Below are 17,757 nucleotides of genomic sequence, written 5' to 3'. Positions count from 1 at the left end.
AGCCTTATCGTGAGCTTCATCTTTGGGTAATATTGCCACTGTGTCTATTTAAAATGAAACATGGATCAGCATATTATTTTAAGCAGGCAACTGCGGTGAGAGATCTTTGCTGCCAAAATAGTAACGTCAGGGAAGGTAAGGCATAAAGCACTCAAAAATAGAAAGGCTGGAAAATATGTCCAGTTTTTGCATATTGAATCGGAAGGATTTTCAAGCTGAAAACGCTGAACCAGTTTGCTTTAACGAAGGTGAGCGCTCCTTGCTGTATCGGCACCCTGGTACTGTGTATCACCTTCCACCCTTCAGCAAAAGGGGTGAAAGTCCCTGTTTCTTGGGCGCTCGCCCGCGCCTGGCTCCCCGCTCTTGCCTGGAAGCCGCTGCAGACGCAGCCAGGGCAGAGCACGTGCAGGGTGCTGCCACAGCGAGCCAGGAAAAGCCTTGTCTGAGCGTGCAGCGGGTTTGGGGTACCCGCAGCAGGTTGGGGGTACCAGCAGCTTGGGTGAGCACAGAGCTAGAGAGAGCTGCAGTCATCAAAGCCAATCCCCACCTCCCGGTACAGTGCTGTGTAATCCCCTCGCCGTGTTTTTACTTACCTAGAGAAGATGAGCAGAAGATGCGAGTTGGTATACTATTCAATACTGTACAAGAAGGCTCAAGCATCAGTTTCTTCCCATCCAGAATACAGAGGGGAAAAAATGTTACACCTTATCCCCATCCTAGGAGAGACCATCAGCTCACAGTCTGGGAAAAACAACTGAATTATTTACATATATATTGGTATAGATGCAACTAATCTATACTCTACCCAGCCACACTCAGTTTCTGCCTCTCACTGAAGCCCTAAGCTGGGGTGCTGCATCAGGGCACGGTTCGCTGCATGTGGCCAAAATACTTCCACAGAAACCTGCCGGGGAGCTCGCTGCCACCCTGCAGCCCCAGGCGACGGCAGAAGGCAAACTCGCCTGTACGTCCCCAAAGCGGCCGGTCAGCGGATGGAGGGTCGTCAGCAAATAGCGCTTGTGCAGGAATCGGCTTTTGTAACTAACTCCCATGCAGCTTTTGGACAACCTGCTGCTTTTCGGTTTTGTTCGTTTGGGATGGTTTTTTTTTTTTAATTTATTTCTATCCTAGGCAGGTAGCCATCTTCCAGAAAGCCTCTTCAGCTCTTCCTGGCTGCAGGGGCCATAGTCTCTGGAGCCCTGGGTGCTCCCTGTCAAATAATGCTGATGATTGATTGGTTTTTTTTCTTAATTGTTCAACTGCCCCTGAAAAAAAGCCCCAAATATCAAGTGGAAAAGGAAAAAAAATGCTGCAGTGTCCTGGAAGCAGCACAGGCGCCAGGACGGGGCAGCCCGGGGTGGGCCAGGCAGGTGGCTGGGCAGCCCGCTGCCCGGCACGTGCAGTTTTGGGTTTTTTTTGGAAACGTGAAGGCCAAGGTGGGGACAGCAGCTGGGTCTCCCTGAGGGACCCCTCCCTGAGCTGGCGAGGCCCTGGAGGGGTCTGGAGCTGTTGGGGACGAGAGACCAGCGGTGGGGTCGGGGGTCCCCCCCCTCATCCCTGTCCCCCCCTGAGGCACCCAACCCCACTCCTGGACCCTGCCAAAGGGGCGGCCCCCCCCACCTGCCCACCCACACCCAGGGCCCACCTAGGGGCCCCACAGGGACCCCGCTGCCTTGGAGGGACAGACCGCGCTAGCCAGCCCTCCCACCCGCCAGCCTGACCCCAGGGCCCCCAGTGCCACCCGAAGGTTCCCATGGGGTGAGGGTCAACACTACTGGGGGGCTCCGGGGTCACAGAGCCTCCTTCAAGGCAGTGAGGGGGGAGCCTGGGCAGGCCCCTTGACCCCCCTGGACCCCAGCCTCCACAGAGGGGGCAAGCACTGAAGATTCGCACCAGAGACAGGCACCCGGTGTATTTATGTATTTATTCGCTTAAGTAGGAAAAGCGCCTTAGTCCCGTTGCTCCTTAGCCCAGGGCACCGCCAAGGCCACCGCCGGTGCCACCAGCTCCCACCGCCGATTTTCACCCATTTCTCCCCATCTCCCAGGCAAAACCCACCCCACGCGGGCCTCGGACTTGAGATGCCTTTCCTGGTGTAAAAAAAAAAAAAAAAAAAAAAAAGACAAAAAGAGAAAGCTGTGACTGTTTCATCACCAGGGGTTGCACCCAGACCCGCCGGCCTCATGGTTACGCCCACCGGCACCTCCCGACGCCGTTCTGGCAGGATTTCAAACCCCGCCCCCCCTCCTTATTTTTTAAAAATGTTCCTCTTTTGGCAAAACGCGATGCTGTGGGGTGCCGGGAGGGAAGCAGGTGGGAAAGATGCGGCAGTGCCCCAGTGCTCCCCAGTACCCTGAGAGGGCTCCCCGCTGCTGGGGCAGCCCGCGGCAGCCTCACGGGCCACCGGCACCCCGTATTGCCAACCAACCGAGTCTTAAATGATGTATTTATTTGGAAACCGTCCAGCGAGCGGCACGTGCGCGGTGTGGAGGGTACCAGCGAGGGAGGAGCAGTGGCATTACCGTCTCTGCCTTTGGTACCCCCCCAGGATGCTCTTCTGCCAGGGTCTTCCCAAAAAAATGGGTGCTTTCAGGGTGGGGGCCCCCCCCATCCCTCCCCTGTGCCGGCGGCAGAGCGTCCCTACACGATGCCCTCACTGCGTTTGCTCCTCCACACCACCAGCACGGTCATCAGCAGGGTGACGAGGATGGGCAGCACGATGAAGGGGCAGAGGACGCCGTTGGGGGGGTCGTGCAGCGCCCGTCCGGAGGGGGAGCAGTTCCTGAAGTACTGCTTGTGGACGGCCACGAAGAACTCGTCCACCAGCCGGTTGGGCCAGTAGCAGTTGAGCCTCTCGGCGATCAGCGCTGTGCAGTTCGTCAGCTCCCCGTAGGTGCTGCAACACAGACAAGGGCGCCGGGGTGGCACGGCGGGGCACCAGGGGCCAGCACACGGCTGTGAGCATGCCACCTCCCCCACCCCATATTAAAATATAATATAAAATATTACATACACTTTCTGCTATAGATGTGTATATGTTATTTGAGATGGTATTTGAGATTGTTATCATCTGAGTTACTTGAATTTTTTTTTGGTAGGTTTTTTTGAGATTGTAGGTAGATAGGTATAAAAATATATGTGGGTTTTTTTTTTAATTCTCATCAGGTTTTGCCACTTTGAGCGCACATCAAGTGCTCACCCACAGCCAAAAGCACAAGGAATTTTCATTTACAGAAGGAAATTACTAGAAGCACAGTACTTGAAATTCTCCTTTTAATTGCCTAAAAATGGGGCAGTGCATATGAACCAACAGCATGCTTTGGAAGCTCGTCTCTCTGCAGAACCCCGCTTTGCAGGTCTGCAGGACCACGACCCATCCCACCTCTCAATGGCCAGCAAGTCCATTTTTTGAGCTTTTGGTTTTGCTTGTTTGGGTTTTTTTTTTTTTTCCCCCCAACTATTTGGGAAAAAAAGGAGCAGCCCTGAGCACAAGGCACCGCAGAGAGAGGACAGCCCCTGTGCTGGTCCTACCAGCCACGCTCTGGAAGGACAGGTATTACCGTGGGTTTCAAATCCTACCTGCTTTAAAATAGGCTATCCATTAAAAAAAATATATGAGTGTGTGTATATATTTTTTTTTTTTCCTCATCACAGTTATTCACATCTAATCCTAGGGAAGCAGAGCTAATCAAAACCTAGCTAGCCAATTAAAAACCCGCTTGGGGGAAGAAATATTTTATAAGCAGCTCCCCAGCTACTTGCCGCAGCCTCTCTCCATCTCATCGGCTGGGATTTCGGGCAGGCGGCGCTTGCCTCGCCGTGCCCATCGGCACATGGCAGCGCCAGAGGGAGGCCCTGCGGAGTCCGGTGATTTAATTAATGGGGCGCCTGGCGCTACTAAGAGCAGCTTCTGCTCAGCATCTCAATGTACAAAATTACCATTTCCCGTTCAGCAACAGCCTTAGCAGAGCTCAGGAGCTAAACCATCTTCAGGAACCAGAGGGAAAGAGTTAACAAAGAAGTGAATAAAAGCTATTTTTAAAATCTAAGGGCCTTACAGCAGCTGGCTTAGCCCTTCCCTGGCTCAGACCGTACTTTCATGCTGATAAATAGCTGCTCCCATCATTGTACGTGAAAACATGCAAGTAACAAAAGCAAAATGGTGTCAGTAAATAAAAGGCTAAATTGTAATTACACTTTGCACTTAGGCAGCATCCGTGTTTCAGCACTCGGATGTCTCCATGCTCGCCGGCGGGGGAGAGGATGGAGCCGAGGAGAGGAGCCGAGCGGCTACAGCCCCGCCAACAGCATGGGGGGGCGAGGAGGTGGTTGTGGGGCTATGACCCACCCTATGAGCAGTGTAGCAGGGGCAAGGAGGTGGCCATGGGGCTACGGCCGTCTGTCCAGGTGTGGAAGGAGGTCCTTCCATCCTGATGGGGGACTGCAGCTGCGGCTTAAGATATCCTAAGTCTCTTTTGTCCCTTTTATTTTCATGTCCCCTGTCTTTGTTAAAGCCACCCTGCTCTGGGTGGGATCGCGTCCTCAGCAGGAGCAGGGTGGCATCGCGGGCCACTCGCTGGCCCCGCACACCCCCAGAGCCCAGCGGGGAGTGAGCAGGAGGGACCTGGAGGGAAACCAGAACATTTTCAGCAACAGCTAGAAGTGTAGAAGTGACAACGAGGGCTGCTGAGCTCTTGGCCAAGGGAAAGCAAGTCTGGATGCTCTTCAAGAGATGATTTTCTGCCCTTTGCTTACACAAAGCACTACTTGACCCCTGATAGTTTTATGAACAGCCAACTAAAAGCAAAGCCGAACTCCCAGCTGTAGCTGAGTGCTTTCATTTCTTCTACTTTATCTCACAGACCCTTGGCCATCCATAGACATGAGCTGTCACCCACCAGCTGAGCCCATCCCCTCCAGCTGCGCGGGTCCTGAGCTGCCGTGTCTCACAGTGTTCGGAGAACGGTCCTGCAATACTCCGTCCAGCTTCTGTTCCCACATGCAGAGCACCAACACACGTGGCGTGGAGGGCCTTCTCCTTACAGGTGCGCTGCCAGCTACCGCAGAGGGCTACCAAAGGGATCCGTTTGCTGAGATAAGGATAAACCAGACCGGTCGGACCCAGGCTGCTGCTTGCGGTGCCTTGTCGGAAGGGATCATGATCCCACTGGAGAGCAGCAGTGTTGACGCCCGGGGCTGAGTGTGCTCTGCCCTGCCACAGCTGTGGCAAACGTTCATCCCATTGCATTTCCAAAGCCGATCTGGTTCTCTCTCTCTCCCCGCAAGCAGAGCCGTGTTATTACATTAGCACCACACCAGCATGGTCCCACCGGGGAATTCAGCCCCTGCTGACGGTGAAACCTCTTGGGGGGGTGGGCTGGGGGGTGGAGCTGGTGTTTTGCTGCCCAGTACAATTGCTCTGCCCTCCCCTTGCCACCCACCTCCCGCCCCACAGCCCAACCCAGGAGGGCGATGTCCCCCCACCACACTCTGCCAGGCAAAGCTGAGCTGAGCTCCGGGAGCTGCAGGGATGACCATGGTATTTCTGGTGTTCAGAAAGAGGGCAATCCTCAGTCACAGAGTGAAAACTCTTTGGAGAGAAGATAAATAGACTCAAGCTTTTGGCTTTCAGACAACACCACAGCTCATTTGCAAGCCTCCATCACCCAAAACACCATCTCCTCCAGCTGAGCGAGGGCACAGACCTTCCGAAACAAAGCCTCCAGAGACGGTATCCTTGCAAGCAGGAGACAGGCATCGCCAAATCTCAGCCCCATGTCCCACACCATGGAGGACCGCATGCCATGCCCCGCTGTTCCAGGGATGCTGCCAGGGCTGGGCTGCTGCTGCCAGCTACGGCCCAGGGAGGGACCCCACTGCTGCCGCAGCTGAAGCAAAACGCGACGCCGGTGGCTGATGCAGCTGCAGAAATAGAGCAGCACGGCATGCCACCGGCTCTGCGGCTGCGGCCCTGAATGGGGCAGGGCTCAGGCTGTCACCCGCTGCCAGGGCAGGCAGCTGGGGGAAGAGAGGGGCTGGGTGTTTAGGGAGCCCCCGGGGAGCAGCTGGGACCACCTTGGAGATGATGATGAGGACGGAAACCTAAGTTGGCAGCATCAGGGGTGTCTGGGGATTGCAATGCCTGGCAAAACACCCAGACAATGTTTTTGGGAGGACCTAAGAGACCTGAATGCCACTGACCCCACATCAGACCCGAGGCGGTGGTGTGCAGAGAAATACCCACGTCCTGTGTCCTCTCCTCCCTCGCCCCACAGACCAGGGGCTGGCTGCCCTCTAAAACCAGCTGAGCAGGGCCTTATGGCCATTACAGAAAGCGGGGGATTAACCACAGGGCTGAGCCCTGGCTGGGCTTCCAACAAGCTCCGTGATGGCTCAGTTCGGTCAGGGTAAATAAGGAGGTAGAGAAGCCACTGGACCACAGACCTGCACCGTGGCACGTCCCTACAGCTTTGCAGAGCAGCCAAGAGATCTAAGGATGCGACATCTAAGGATGGTTGTCCCCGACTTCCCAACCTGCCGGGGAGCAACAAGTAACCAAAGCAGCAGGTGTTTTCAACACTGTTTGCCGGGGGCTACGAATAGCCGGCGCAGCCCGAAGCTACGCGCCGTGTGCTGTTCATAACAGCTGAAAGCCAGGCTGCAAAACCTTAGTTTTTAGTTAGTTAGTTAAGATGACATTTGGAATTAGAGGATGTGACAAAACCGTGTCCATTGGGCACCTCTGCCCCCACGGGAAGGTATTTAAAATCTCTTCTTGCCTCTCGCAAGGACTGCATGTGCAGAAAAAATCCTGGTCAGAGCACTTGGGCCAGCGCTTCCCCTGTGCCTGCTTCCCCCAACCCTGAGGAGAGCTCGGTGGCTTCGAGGAGAAGCGTCCCCAAGTCATGCTCCCTGTTCCCAACCGGGCTTGGGCTTGTCTGGGATCTTTCCGAGTGCCAAAAATCACCTGCAGCCCAGTGAGGGCTGCCCTGGGAACAGCAGCTCTCAGGGGCTCGCCAGTGGTTTGAGATGGAGGGATGCCCACGGCTGGAGGAGCGCTGAGCATGGAGGACGTCTTTAGCTCCCCATGATGGTCAGCGTGTCCCCAGAGACCACTAGACACGTGGGGAGAGGGAAAGGAGAAGCGGTCTGCACGCAGGCCGCCTTCTCCTGCCCCCCCTCCTCTCCCTCGGTTTTGCCTTAAATACCAGCATCTTAATTCAAAATCCTTAAAAATGCCTTAAAAGACTAGCTTTAATTACTAAAAAAAATATTACAAATTGTGATTATTGAGCTGATGTAGGATAGCACTGGGAACAGGGCAGGTTTTCCCACGCCATCCCACCACCACAGGCTGCGGGCAGGGAGACAGGCAGCTTGCCCTGAAAAGTACGGCTTTGTTTAGTTCTAAATATTTTTTTTCCCTACCCAATGTGAACTGCAATTAAAACTGTTTTCCTCATCACCATGGAAACAGTTTGGGTTTAAAGGATGCTGCGGCAGGAGGAGGCCACCAGCATGGGGACCATGCGGGGACGAATGCCCGTGGGCAGGACGGGGACGCGGCTGAGCCACTGGTGGGAAGCAATCGAGGACTGATTTATGGTTTGACGGGACCCGAATGCTTGCAGCGCTGTAAATCCTAAGCAACGCCTCTGGTTTTTTACCACTGCAACCGAGAGTGGAATTTGATCTGCCATTTATTCCTTGCCAGCGCCTTGGTGCGGACGGTGTTACGCTACGGATACCGGTTAGGGTTCATAGGATCGCCAACTCCCCCTTTTGCCATGAGTATCAGGATTTTTTCCTGTCCTCCCCAAATCCCTTGCTTCAGAAGGAACAAAAAGAAAAATACCACGAGGCTTTCCTTTTGCTTTGTAAATTAAAAGAAAAAATTGATTTCTTCCTCTGCAAGGTTGCAGGGTGAGCCTGGAGACATGGTAAAGGGGTATCCAGAAGGGACCTGGCAACCTGAAGATAAATAAATAGATAATGAGATAATAAGATAATGCATCAATCTGTTGTCTATAAGATAACAGATAAATAACCTGAAGACACACTGTGAGTGTATTCACAGCTGTGAGAGCAGCCTCGCAGCAGGGGTAGGAGCGGGGCAGGGTACCAGGCGTGCCAGGAGCTGGCAGCATCGGCACGTTTCTGGACCCAGCTGCAGCTGTCAGACCGGCAGGCAAAACGCCACGCTGTTGAGCTCCTTCCCCGCAGGATGCCCACAATGATGGGACAGCATTCCCCAGAGATTTTTAGGCACGCCACAGGGCGGGTATATTTTGGATGAAGGCGCCTGGCTCGGCTGGAGTGACACCCGCAGCTGCGGCACCACTCAGCACAGTGAGCATCCTCCCGTCCTGCTTGCTGCTGCCTGATGCACCAACGCCGTGCAAAAACCATCCTGCCAAGCTGTTCCCCGGCCGCAGCTCGCTGGCGAGCTAAAACCATGCAGGAAAAATATCTACAAGTCATCAGCTCCTGCTGATGCATTCATGGGTGAGCAGCTGGCAGCCTGACCCCTCTAGCAGCTCCTGCTCTGCCAGCAGTGCTCCGCCTCCCCAAAATAGCTGCCCCGAGGGAGACCACAGCTAATCCCCCATCTCAATCGCCACGCCGATGAATCTGGACCTGGAACCAAAATAGCCAAGTTGATCTTCGGGATAACTGGTCACGCACAGCTGAGCTCCCGGTCAAAGCAGCTCGGCCACCACCATGAAGCAGAGAAGACAACGATGCAGCTCCAGCTTTAAATAATGGGGTGGCTGCAAGCCCTGGAAAACAAAACACCAGGGTCCTTGGTCTAAACTGGTCTCAGGCCAGGGATCCACGGGGCAACGCCACAGAGGGGCCGGAGAGGGCAGCTTGCAGCACGTGAGCGGGCAGGCGGGCGGCCGACCCAGCAGGCACCGGCACACACGGCTCCAGCAGGAGCATCCAAGGCCACACCAGATCGCTCGTCCTTTGGGGAGGAAGAGAGGAAAGGAAACCAGATGACTTGAGGGAAAACACCTCTCAGAGCAGTCCTTCTTCCTTCCCAGGAGACAGCGTTCATGGCCAGCTTCTGGAACTAATTATTTTATTACAAACCACCCAGCATCCCATTCCTGAAGCATTTAACAGCTTACACAAGTTTCCCTGGTACATGATTTTGCATATCGAAAACCATCAACTTCCCCCAAATAAGCATGGCTACGAAAGCCAGCAGAGCTCAACGGTATTGGACGAACCTTCTCAGAGAGTTGGTGCTTGTTCACATGGTCCAAGCCCAACCTCAGCAACCACTCCTGGTCCAGAGAGACCCCTCCGTTACAGCTGGACGCAGCAGTACCAGCGATGCAAGAGCTCAGTTAATACTTCTGAGGTAAGATGGGAGGATAATCTGCAGCCTATAAATAGGACCAATAAACCACAATTACAAACTCTGCTGAGACAATTCATTTATCCAGATGTTCCCATCATGTCATTCTCAATTGAGCAGTAAATGATGGGCCTAACAGGCATTTCTCCGCTAAATGCTGCATATGAGAAATCACAACTGCTGATGGTACGGGACCTGTCAGAGGCAAAAACTTCCAAGTATTTCTCATTCTCGTTTTGGACAGGTTTCAAGCATCAAAATTCCTTGGTTTGAAGGAAGATATGGAGAGGAGATGAGGCTCTAGGCAGGTGTTTTATTTCCATTTCTTCATCTCACATCTGGTAGAAGTCAAGCCCTTCCCCCCTAAAGCCAGAGGGGCAACCAGCCAGCCTATGCCACCCCCTGCCCACTCCTGCTGGGATATCTCTTAACAGTACTTTTTTTCCTAAAAGGGGATGGTGAGTCCCATGCACACCCAGGGAGGAGGGGTGTCGAGCAAGGTGGCCACCCGAACCCCATATCCTTGCAGAGCAGCTTATTTACAGCAGTAGCTGAGATGTTTCTACCTGATTTTCCCAGTGTCCTGAGGGCACAGGAGGATCAGAGGAATGTCATCTCTTAAATAACCTGAGCCTTGTGTTTGCACAGAGCAAATGGACTCATGCAATCAAATTAAACACTGCAAGTTTATCAACATTTCCTCCAAGTGCCTCAAGGATAACAAGTTTAGTAGAAGCTATTTAGAAGAAAAACAGGATGTCGGAGATAAAGAACAAGCTCTTTAATACACCTCTGCTTCCTGGGTAATGGCCTCACTGAAGGTCTGGAGGAGGAGATGGATTGCATCTCATCAACCTTGCACATAGCACCAAACCAGGGCCAAAAGCGAAGTCCTGCCCCTGGGACACACTCAGCCCCTGCATGGGGGCAGCCCAGGTTGGGACAGCTCTGCTGGGATGGCCCCAGGGGTGGGAGCAGTGCAGCCGGTGGCCCCAGTGCAGCCGGGAGACCCAGGGACGTGATTATCCCCTTCTCCTGCTGCTCACCACATCTGGATGCTGCCTCCAAAGGTGCTGACAGAGGGGGACAGGTCCCTCAGTGACCCCCACGGCAGCTGGAAGCTGGAGCAATGGCGGCAGCCCTGGACATTTTTGAGGACCAGGTGAGGTTTCTCAGCACCAGAAAACCTCTCACAGTCTTTCCACTTTCTTCCCCTCCATTTTGTCACCGATAAAGGGGAAGGAAAACCCAAGCTCTCCTTTTCAAAAGCTATCCATCCATCTATCTATCTATATGTATGTTTACATACACACATATATATATATATTTTAATTTGGCACAGAAGAAAGGGGCATGAAGCAGGAAATCAACCAAAATCTTACAAAAACTCTAATTTTTGTGCAAAACACTCATGGCATATGGCAACATCTGCTCACCATTTCCAACTGACCTCAATCCCTGCCTTGTGTTGCAAGAGCTCACTTTTGTTCGCCGCTTCATTTTCCCAGAGAAAGGCCACAGCACAACAATGCTGTATGATGTGGAAAGCCAGCTCAGAGTGTAGAATGGGTTTTTATTTTCTCTTTTCAGGCCCTCACACCAATACACAGACACCCCTAACCAGTCTTTGCAACTTTAATCAAAACCATCTCACCAGGAGAATGATTTACGCCATGGCAGCACTGAAAAAATCAGCTCTGCTGATTATAAATAAGAAAGAGCTAATCCAAAGAAAGCATCGTTCAGATGGTTTGCAATAAAAAAAAAAAAAAAAAGAAATGCCAAAAAAAGACAAAAAAGAACCCCACAGAGCAGCACGTTCCCCAGGTGCAACATCCCTGCTCTCCCTGATGCTGCTGCATTAAGTAGGGTTCCCTTATCACCTTCATTATTTCCCCAAAGGATGCCGCCGAGCACTCCACCAGGAAAGCAGACCACATCTCCAGTACTCCTAAGTAAGTCATAAATCACTGCTAATTCCCTGACACTGATTACAAACAGGAGGCTTAGCAGAAGACTGCCATGCCGTACCGTGCCAGCTTCTCCCTCTAGTTGCTAAGAAAAATCAACACACAACTTTTGGAAGCAGCAGGCGAGCCAGCAGGTCCGGTGGGACAACCTGGGATTTTCTCATAGGGTCTGAGAGCATTTCAGTGGATTGTGGCGTTTTCAAGCTGAGTTAGGGCATTTTGGACTGTCTGGAGAACCTGAGTGCTGAGAAAAAAGAAAAATCTCATGGCAAATACGTCCATCAAGCAGTGAGTCACCAGAAGAGGTAATTGAGCCGTGATGGGGATCCCAGTCTACTGCCTTATTAACACATCGATACCCAGCATGTAGCAGACAGTGAGAAGAGTGGTCGCAGACAGTGAGAAGAGTGGTCTTTTCCCGTTGAAGCTCCCCCACTGGGGCGTGTGGTTTCTTCATACGTACATAATTGTATTGAGCAAGACTGCCATCCTGATTTCCAAACACTGCTTAGGTTGGGCTCCTCGAAAGCCCATTTAATCACAGAATGGCTGATGTTGGGGAGAACCTCTGGAGGTCCACCTCATCTTGTCCAAATGCCCCTGCTCAAGCAGGGCCACCTAGAGCTGGTTGCTCATGACCCTGTCCAGATGGCTTTTGAGTATCTCCAAGGATGGAGACTCCACAACCTCCCTGGGTGACCTGCGCCAGGGCTTGGTCACCCTCACAGTGAAGAAGCATTTCCTGATGGTCAGAGGGAATCTCCTGTGCTTCGGTTTGTGCCCATTGCCTCTGGTCCTGTCACTGGGCAGCACTGAGAAGAGCTTGTCTCCGTCCTCTTTGCACCCTCCCTTCAGATATTTATATACCTTAATAAGATCCCCCTGAGCCTTCTCTTCTCCAGGCTGAACAGCCCCAGCTCTCTCAGCCTTTCCTCAATAGGAGACATACTCCAGTCCCTTCATCATCTCCATGGCCCTTCGTTGGACTCTCTCCAGTATGTCCATGTCTCTCTCGCACTGGGGAGCCCAGCACTGGACCCAGCACTCCAGGGGCAGCCTCACCAGTGCTGAGTAGAGGGGAAGGATCACCTCCCTCGACCTGCTGGAGATGCTCCTGCTAATGCAGCCCCAGACACCATGCATCTTCTTTGCTGCAAGGGCACATTGCTGGCTCATGTTCAACCTGGTGCCCACCAGGACCCCTAGGGCCTTTTCTGAAAAGCTGCTTTCCAGCTGGATGATCCCCAGCACGTCCTGGTGCCTGGAGTTGTTCCTCCCCAGATGCAGGACTTTGCACTTCCCCTTGTTGAACTTCATGAGGTTCCCATCAGCCCATCTCTCTGGACAGCAGCACCACCCTCTGGTGTGTCACCCACTCCTCGCAGTCTGGTGTCATCTGCAAACTTGCTGAGGGTACACTCTGGCCCATCACCCAGACCATTAATTAAGAAGTTAAGTAGGACTGGACCCAGCAGTGACCCATGGGGCACACCACTAGTTGCTGGCCTCCAACTAGTCTTTGTCCAACGATCACCACCCTCTGGGCCTGGCCATTCAGCCAAGTTTTCACCCAGCCCACGCTTCATCAGCTCGCCTGTGCAGATCTTATGGGAGACAGGGTCAAAAGCCTCACTGAAGTCCAGGTAGACAACACCCACTGCTTCCCCCTCCAAGGCCACCTCATGGCCCCTCCACAAGCAACTGGGACAGGGAAGCCCCTTCAGCTGGCATCAGCACTTGCAAAGTGGAGTGAAACGGCGTATTTGTTCCCCTCCATGAAATAAAACCCACCACTGACCTCCTCACACCCCAAAATCAAAGATGGGTGCAGGTGGTCCTGGGACACTCGGAAGGGAGGGACGAGCAGAGGGCCCTCACTTACCCCACGGTCTCGTCCCAGTCACACCAGAGCCGCTGCCCGATTCCCTCCATGCTGAGCTGGAACTGCTTCAGGCAGTAGTGCCGGATCATCCAGCCGTAGTCCGCCTCCTGGCACGCCGTCGCTGCGATGAAGTGATGGGCTGGAAGACAGGCAAGGGGCGAGCGACGTTAGGCTCTGCTGCGGCAGGTCATGGCCCAATGACAGCCCCTTGCCCCCCACCACGCGGTCCCCCCCGCAGCTTTTCACACAGAGGGCATCTGCCAAAGCAAAGCTGGACATCAAAGCAACCCCACTCTCAACCAGCTTCTTCAAAACATCCTTCTCAGGGTTTTATTTCCCTCTTCACATGCCTCTGACCCTGCAGCATCGTCCTCCATTACCCTCCCAGGTGCCTGATGCTAGATAAATCAATTATTCAAAATATGCCAGGTAAGTCATAAATAAGTTAAGGACACAGATTTATTCTCTGATGATCACTTGACACACATCTTTGGACTTTAAACTCCCAGTTTTTCAGTTTACAAAAACAGTAAGGGTGTGGGGGAGGTTGGGGAATAACCCCATGGCTCCCATCCAGATCCCTGCTGCTGAGCAAAGGACGCTCTAAAAATTATCTGCATGGTGCCACACTTGGAAACAAATATCCATCTCTGATGGAGCGCAGGGACAAGTGTGGTGAGGTTCATCTCTGGCTTCATGGCGCCGATTTAATTCACCTCTGGGTACGCGCCCCTGTCACACGGTGCCTTCTGGTTTGGGACAGGAGAAGGAAGAGATGCTGCTTACTTCCCTACAAGTTTGTGCACAATCAGTGCAACGTTGCTAGCAAGTGGAAAGAGAAAAGGACAGTAATGCTGCAAAGGGAAGAGGGAGCGGGCTCAAAGAAAGAAAACCTTCGGAGGAATGATTTACTGAGCCTGGCTATAAATAATATCTTTCCCTTGGTCCCAAAGTGCCAGCTAGTGCCTTTGCAGCTCCTGGAGTACATTGCAGGCAGGCATCGCATACCAGCTCTATTTTTTGCTACGCACGAATAACTCTGCACAAAAGAGTGGGGCTTTATTTTTATTTTTATCTTATTTTTTAACAAAACAGAATTTAGCTACTTATTTAGCAGTCTGCATATGAAAGCCATGGGACATTACCAGCGGCTCCTGCCTGGGGGACGCCCTCCTTGAGTGGTCCCTCTGCAGCCCCCAAATCCTCGGAGCGCTTAGGTACCCGCATCCTATGGCAATGGGTGGGAACTCGGGACGATTGATGGCTGGGAGGCTTTTCTCCCCTTCTCATCCCTTCAAATTCAGATGAATCAAGTGAACAAGTGACATGGCTGAGTGAGCACCAGCATCCAAGGGAGGTTCAGATGCCACCCTGAGGGGTCACCCCTCAGTGAAGACCGTGCACCAGACTGCGAAGGACGAGCACCCTGCAAACATTACGCAGCCAGACAAACAGCTTGCAGAGTAAACGCCGCTGGCAAACACATCGAGTGCGGAGCAGGAGAGAGCTGCATAAGGGTAGAAAGGAGGGCAGGGGAGGCGAACAGATTAAAAAGCAGCTGGACAAGCGGCCAAGGGGGTTGAGGAGCAAAGGAAGAAACGGAGCCAGGCAGAAATGAGTGAGAGACGGAAAGCGCGGAGAGAAATGGAGGAAGACAAAACTGCTTTAAGAAATTCAACAGCCATACAGCACAAGAAGAAAGAGAAATTAACTGAGTATGGCCAGGCTGCCCTTTGCCTGGCTTTGCTCCTCCCCTGCATCCCCAGCAGGGATGAGCCTAGAGACAAGTCATCACTTGTATCACAAAAACAACTATCCTTAGAGATGCCCAGACATTTCCTGATGACCACGCAGCTCTCCTGCAGAACGGACCTAGAGGAAAACACCTTAACAGGCAGCTCTACCTTCGGTGGAAAAAGGAGCAACACTAAATAAACCATGGGGATGAAGCAACTGAGAACCACAAACTGGATGGAACACCTGCTTGAGTAGCTGCAAGCCACATATATCTGGTAGTCAGCATGAAAATGAGCCCTACTATTAAAAGAAAAAGAAAAAAACATCCCAAACCAAATGAAAACAAAAACCCAGGGAGCTTCAAGCACTTGCCAATCAAAGCAGCTCAAAAGACGCTGCTGGGTTGGCCGTGGCCGTGGGCTGAGTAAAGGTGTGGGCAGCCAGGAGAGAGCCAGCGCACAGGCTTCGTCATCCCCAGGCGCGCGACTTGTACGCTTGCACTTTCTTCCTGCCTCTTGTCTCAGCTCTGAAGGTCCTTTGCAGGCACAGCACCACCTTTCTTTCCTCCTTGCCAGCTCTTCACAATGTTCTCCACGAGCTCTGCCTTCCCCGTGAGGCCTTGCCTTCTGCAGCAGTGAACATTGCAGATGCCGACTGCCAAGGCTTGGCTTGGTAACCCCAAGGAGCGGTGCAGAGACCACGCTCCTGGAAGACGTCTCTCCCACCACATCTCCCATACCTACACGTGGAGTCTGTCTGCAAATCCTTTTCCCTGGGGACTGGGGAAACCAGACCCATCAGCCAATGACTGAGACATTTTGTGAGGACATTTGATTTTTGACATCGTGAAGGGTTCTTTTGTTTTACACATCAGAGGCAAAGAGCATCCAAGAGGAGAAAGGCTCAACAGAGCCCGTTGGGTAAATGCTGCAAGGGTGGAGCTGGCCACAGCGAGGCCGAAAAGCTCTTTTGTTTTCAGCTGGCTGAGGAGAACTGGCTTTAGCTTTAAATGCACATTTTAAGGTCAAAGCGAGGAGAAGCTCCTGACACGTTTCCACATGGTCCCCACCTAAGCCCATGGATATTTCTCTGCTGCTTGCCAGATTTCCCCCAAACCCACGTTTATTGACACGTCAGGCTGGGACGGGGTCAGGGTTTGTAACAACAGAGGAAGAAAAGCAGGAAGGGATTTTTGTATCTCCTGGCTCTCATTCCAGAAGGTTTTCCTTCCCCCCTCACAGCCCTGCTGACAGAGGCGGTGTAAGTCAGCTGCAGTGAGCTGTAAATAACTGAGCTCTGGAGCGGTCACGTCTCTGTACTTAGCAGCATCCATTTGTGAAGGCTGTAAGGAGCTGCTGAATAAATGAGCTCCAAAACTCCACTATACCAAGGCTGAGCTGCCTCCAAGAGCACTCGTCTTACATGCCCCTGCCACTCCCGTTCCCTTGGGAAAAACGGCATTGGGAGCTGCGGGAGCACAGTGGTCCCCTGGGAACATCCCACTGGAGCCATGTGGTACCTCCAAAGCCCCGCTTGGTCTTTAGGTGCCGCCTAGACACGGAGCAGGGGGTTATCTCTGTCTTCGCCTGTCTCCCCAGCCTGTGCATCCATATAGGTGATACCACTGCGAGCTGTCCAAAATTCATCCTTGTGTGCGGGCTGCCTTCTGCATGCAAAGACGTCTTCTGCTGGAAGGCAGCACCATCTGATGTGGTGCTTATCTCACCATGAGGACCTGCCGAGAGGAGCACTGATTGCCTGTTAAAAGACATAACTTTAAGGATCCTTAATTTGCCTCCCCACAGGGAACACCCGGAGAGCAGCGGTGAGGAAGTGACTGGAGGGAAGGCTTTTTCAGGCATCCCAGATCCTCTTGATTGCCCTGGGACTGATGTCCTGGAGAGTCCCAGCAAATGCCTACCAGGGTTCAGCTTACTGAGGGTTAGCTGCAAAAAAACCCAAATCATTCATGTACTTCAGCAGAAACACATTGTTGGCCCTGAATTGCTAAAAAAATTTCAGGAAAATAACTGGACTTTCTTCCGTTGTACTTCTTATAGCTGGAGTCTGGGCCAGGAGCTCTGGGCTCATAGCTCCGGAAAACAACTTAGTGGACACCACCTCCTCCTCCTCCACCTGCCACCGCTGCAGAGCCCGCACACTTGCCACAGTGATGGTTTACCAGCAGAAAGTCCTGAGCTTTCTCTACAAGAAAAGTTTTTCATTTCACATCACTGTACCCTCTGCATGACTTGGTCTCCGGCCATTTTCTCCTCGGTCTTCTGGGACTTCTCAGGCTCGTCTTGCTGCGACATGCAACCAACCCCAAGGGGAGGTGGGGGCACTCAGGACCGCAGAGCCTGAGAACAGATGAGCATTTTAGGCTGGCATGGCACAGGAGGTCAAAGCAATGCCAGTGTTGACGGACCCGGTTCCCAGGCATCATGATGGAGTCCGTTGGCATTTTTTTCAAGCCTCGCTGCCCCGGCCCTCTGCCACTCGACCTCTGGATGCTGCCCGTGACACGTGTGCGCTGGGAATATACGGAGAGTTTGGGGCAGCGAGTCCCAAGTAAGGCAGTCTGATTTTTGGGGAGATCCCACCAAATTGGACTCGCATGCTGTATCCTTCTGGGCTTGCTGGGTTTCTCCAGACACAGCTGGGGCAGCCCCAAGCCATTGGCCACATGGCTCCTGCAGATGAAGGCTCCTCACCCAGCGCCTGGACTGTATCCTCCCATTTGCAGTCTCATCCAAGAAGGAAGCCCTTGATGGAGGCTATTATATAGGATGGGAACTGGA

The 17,757-nt window shown here is 52.9% G+C and overlaps 1 protein-coding gene across 1 annotated transcript in view; it reads right to left on the bottom strand.

The window, feature by feature from the left end:
- Positions 1–1,905: 1,905 nt before the first annotated feature.
- RBM44 (RNA binding motif protein 44) overlaps positions 1,906–17,757 on the bottom strand; it is a gene marked incomplete at its 5' end in the record, with an annotated part of 46,467 nt that continues 30,615 nt past the window's right edge. The window contains 2 exons of the mRNA XM_082311437.1: positions 1,906–2,896; positions 13,220–13,358. Coding sequence (XP_082167563.1) covers positions 2,641–2,896; positions 13,220–13,358 — 395 coding nt within the window. The 3' untranslated portion in view covers positions 1,906–2,640. The remainder of the gene's footprint in view (positions 2,897–13,219; positions 13,359–17,757) is intronic.

Source organism: Platalea leucorodia, assembly GCF_965183815.1.
Source record: "Platalea leucorodia genome assembly, chromosome: 5".
In the NCBI taxonomy this organism is placed as follows: Eukaryota; Metazoa; Chordata; class Aves; order Pelecaniformes; family Threskiornithidae; genus Platalea; species Platalea leucorodia.
This window is presented reverse-complemented; position numbering and strand designations above follow the sequence as displayed.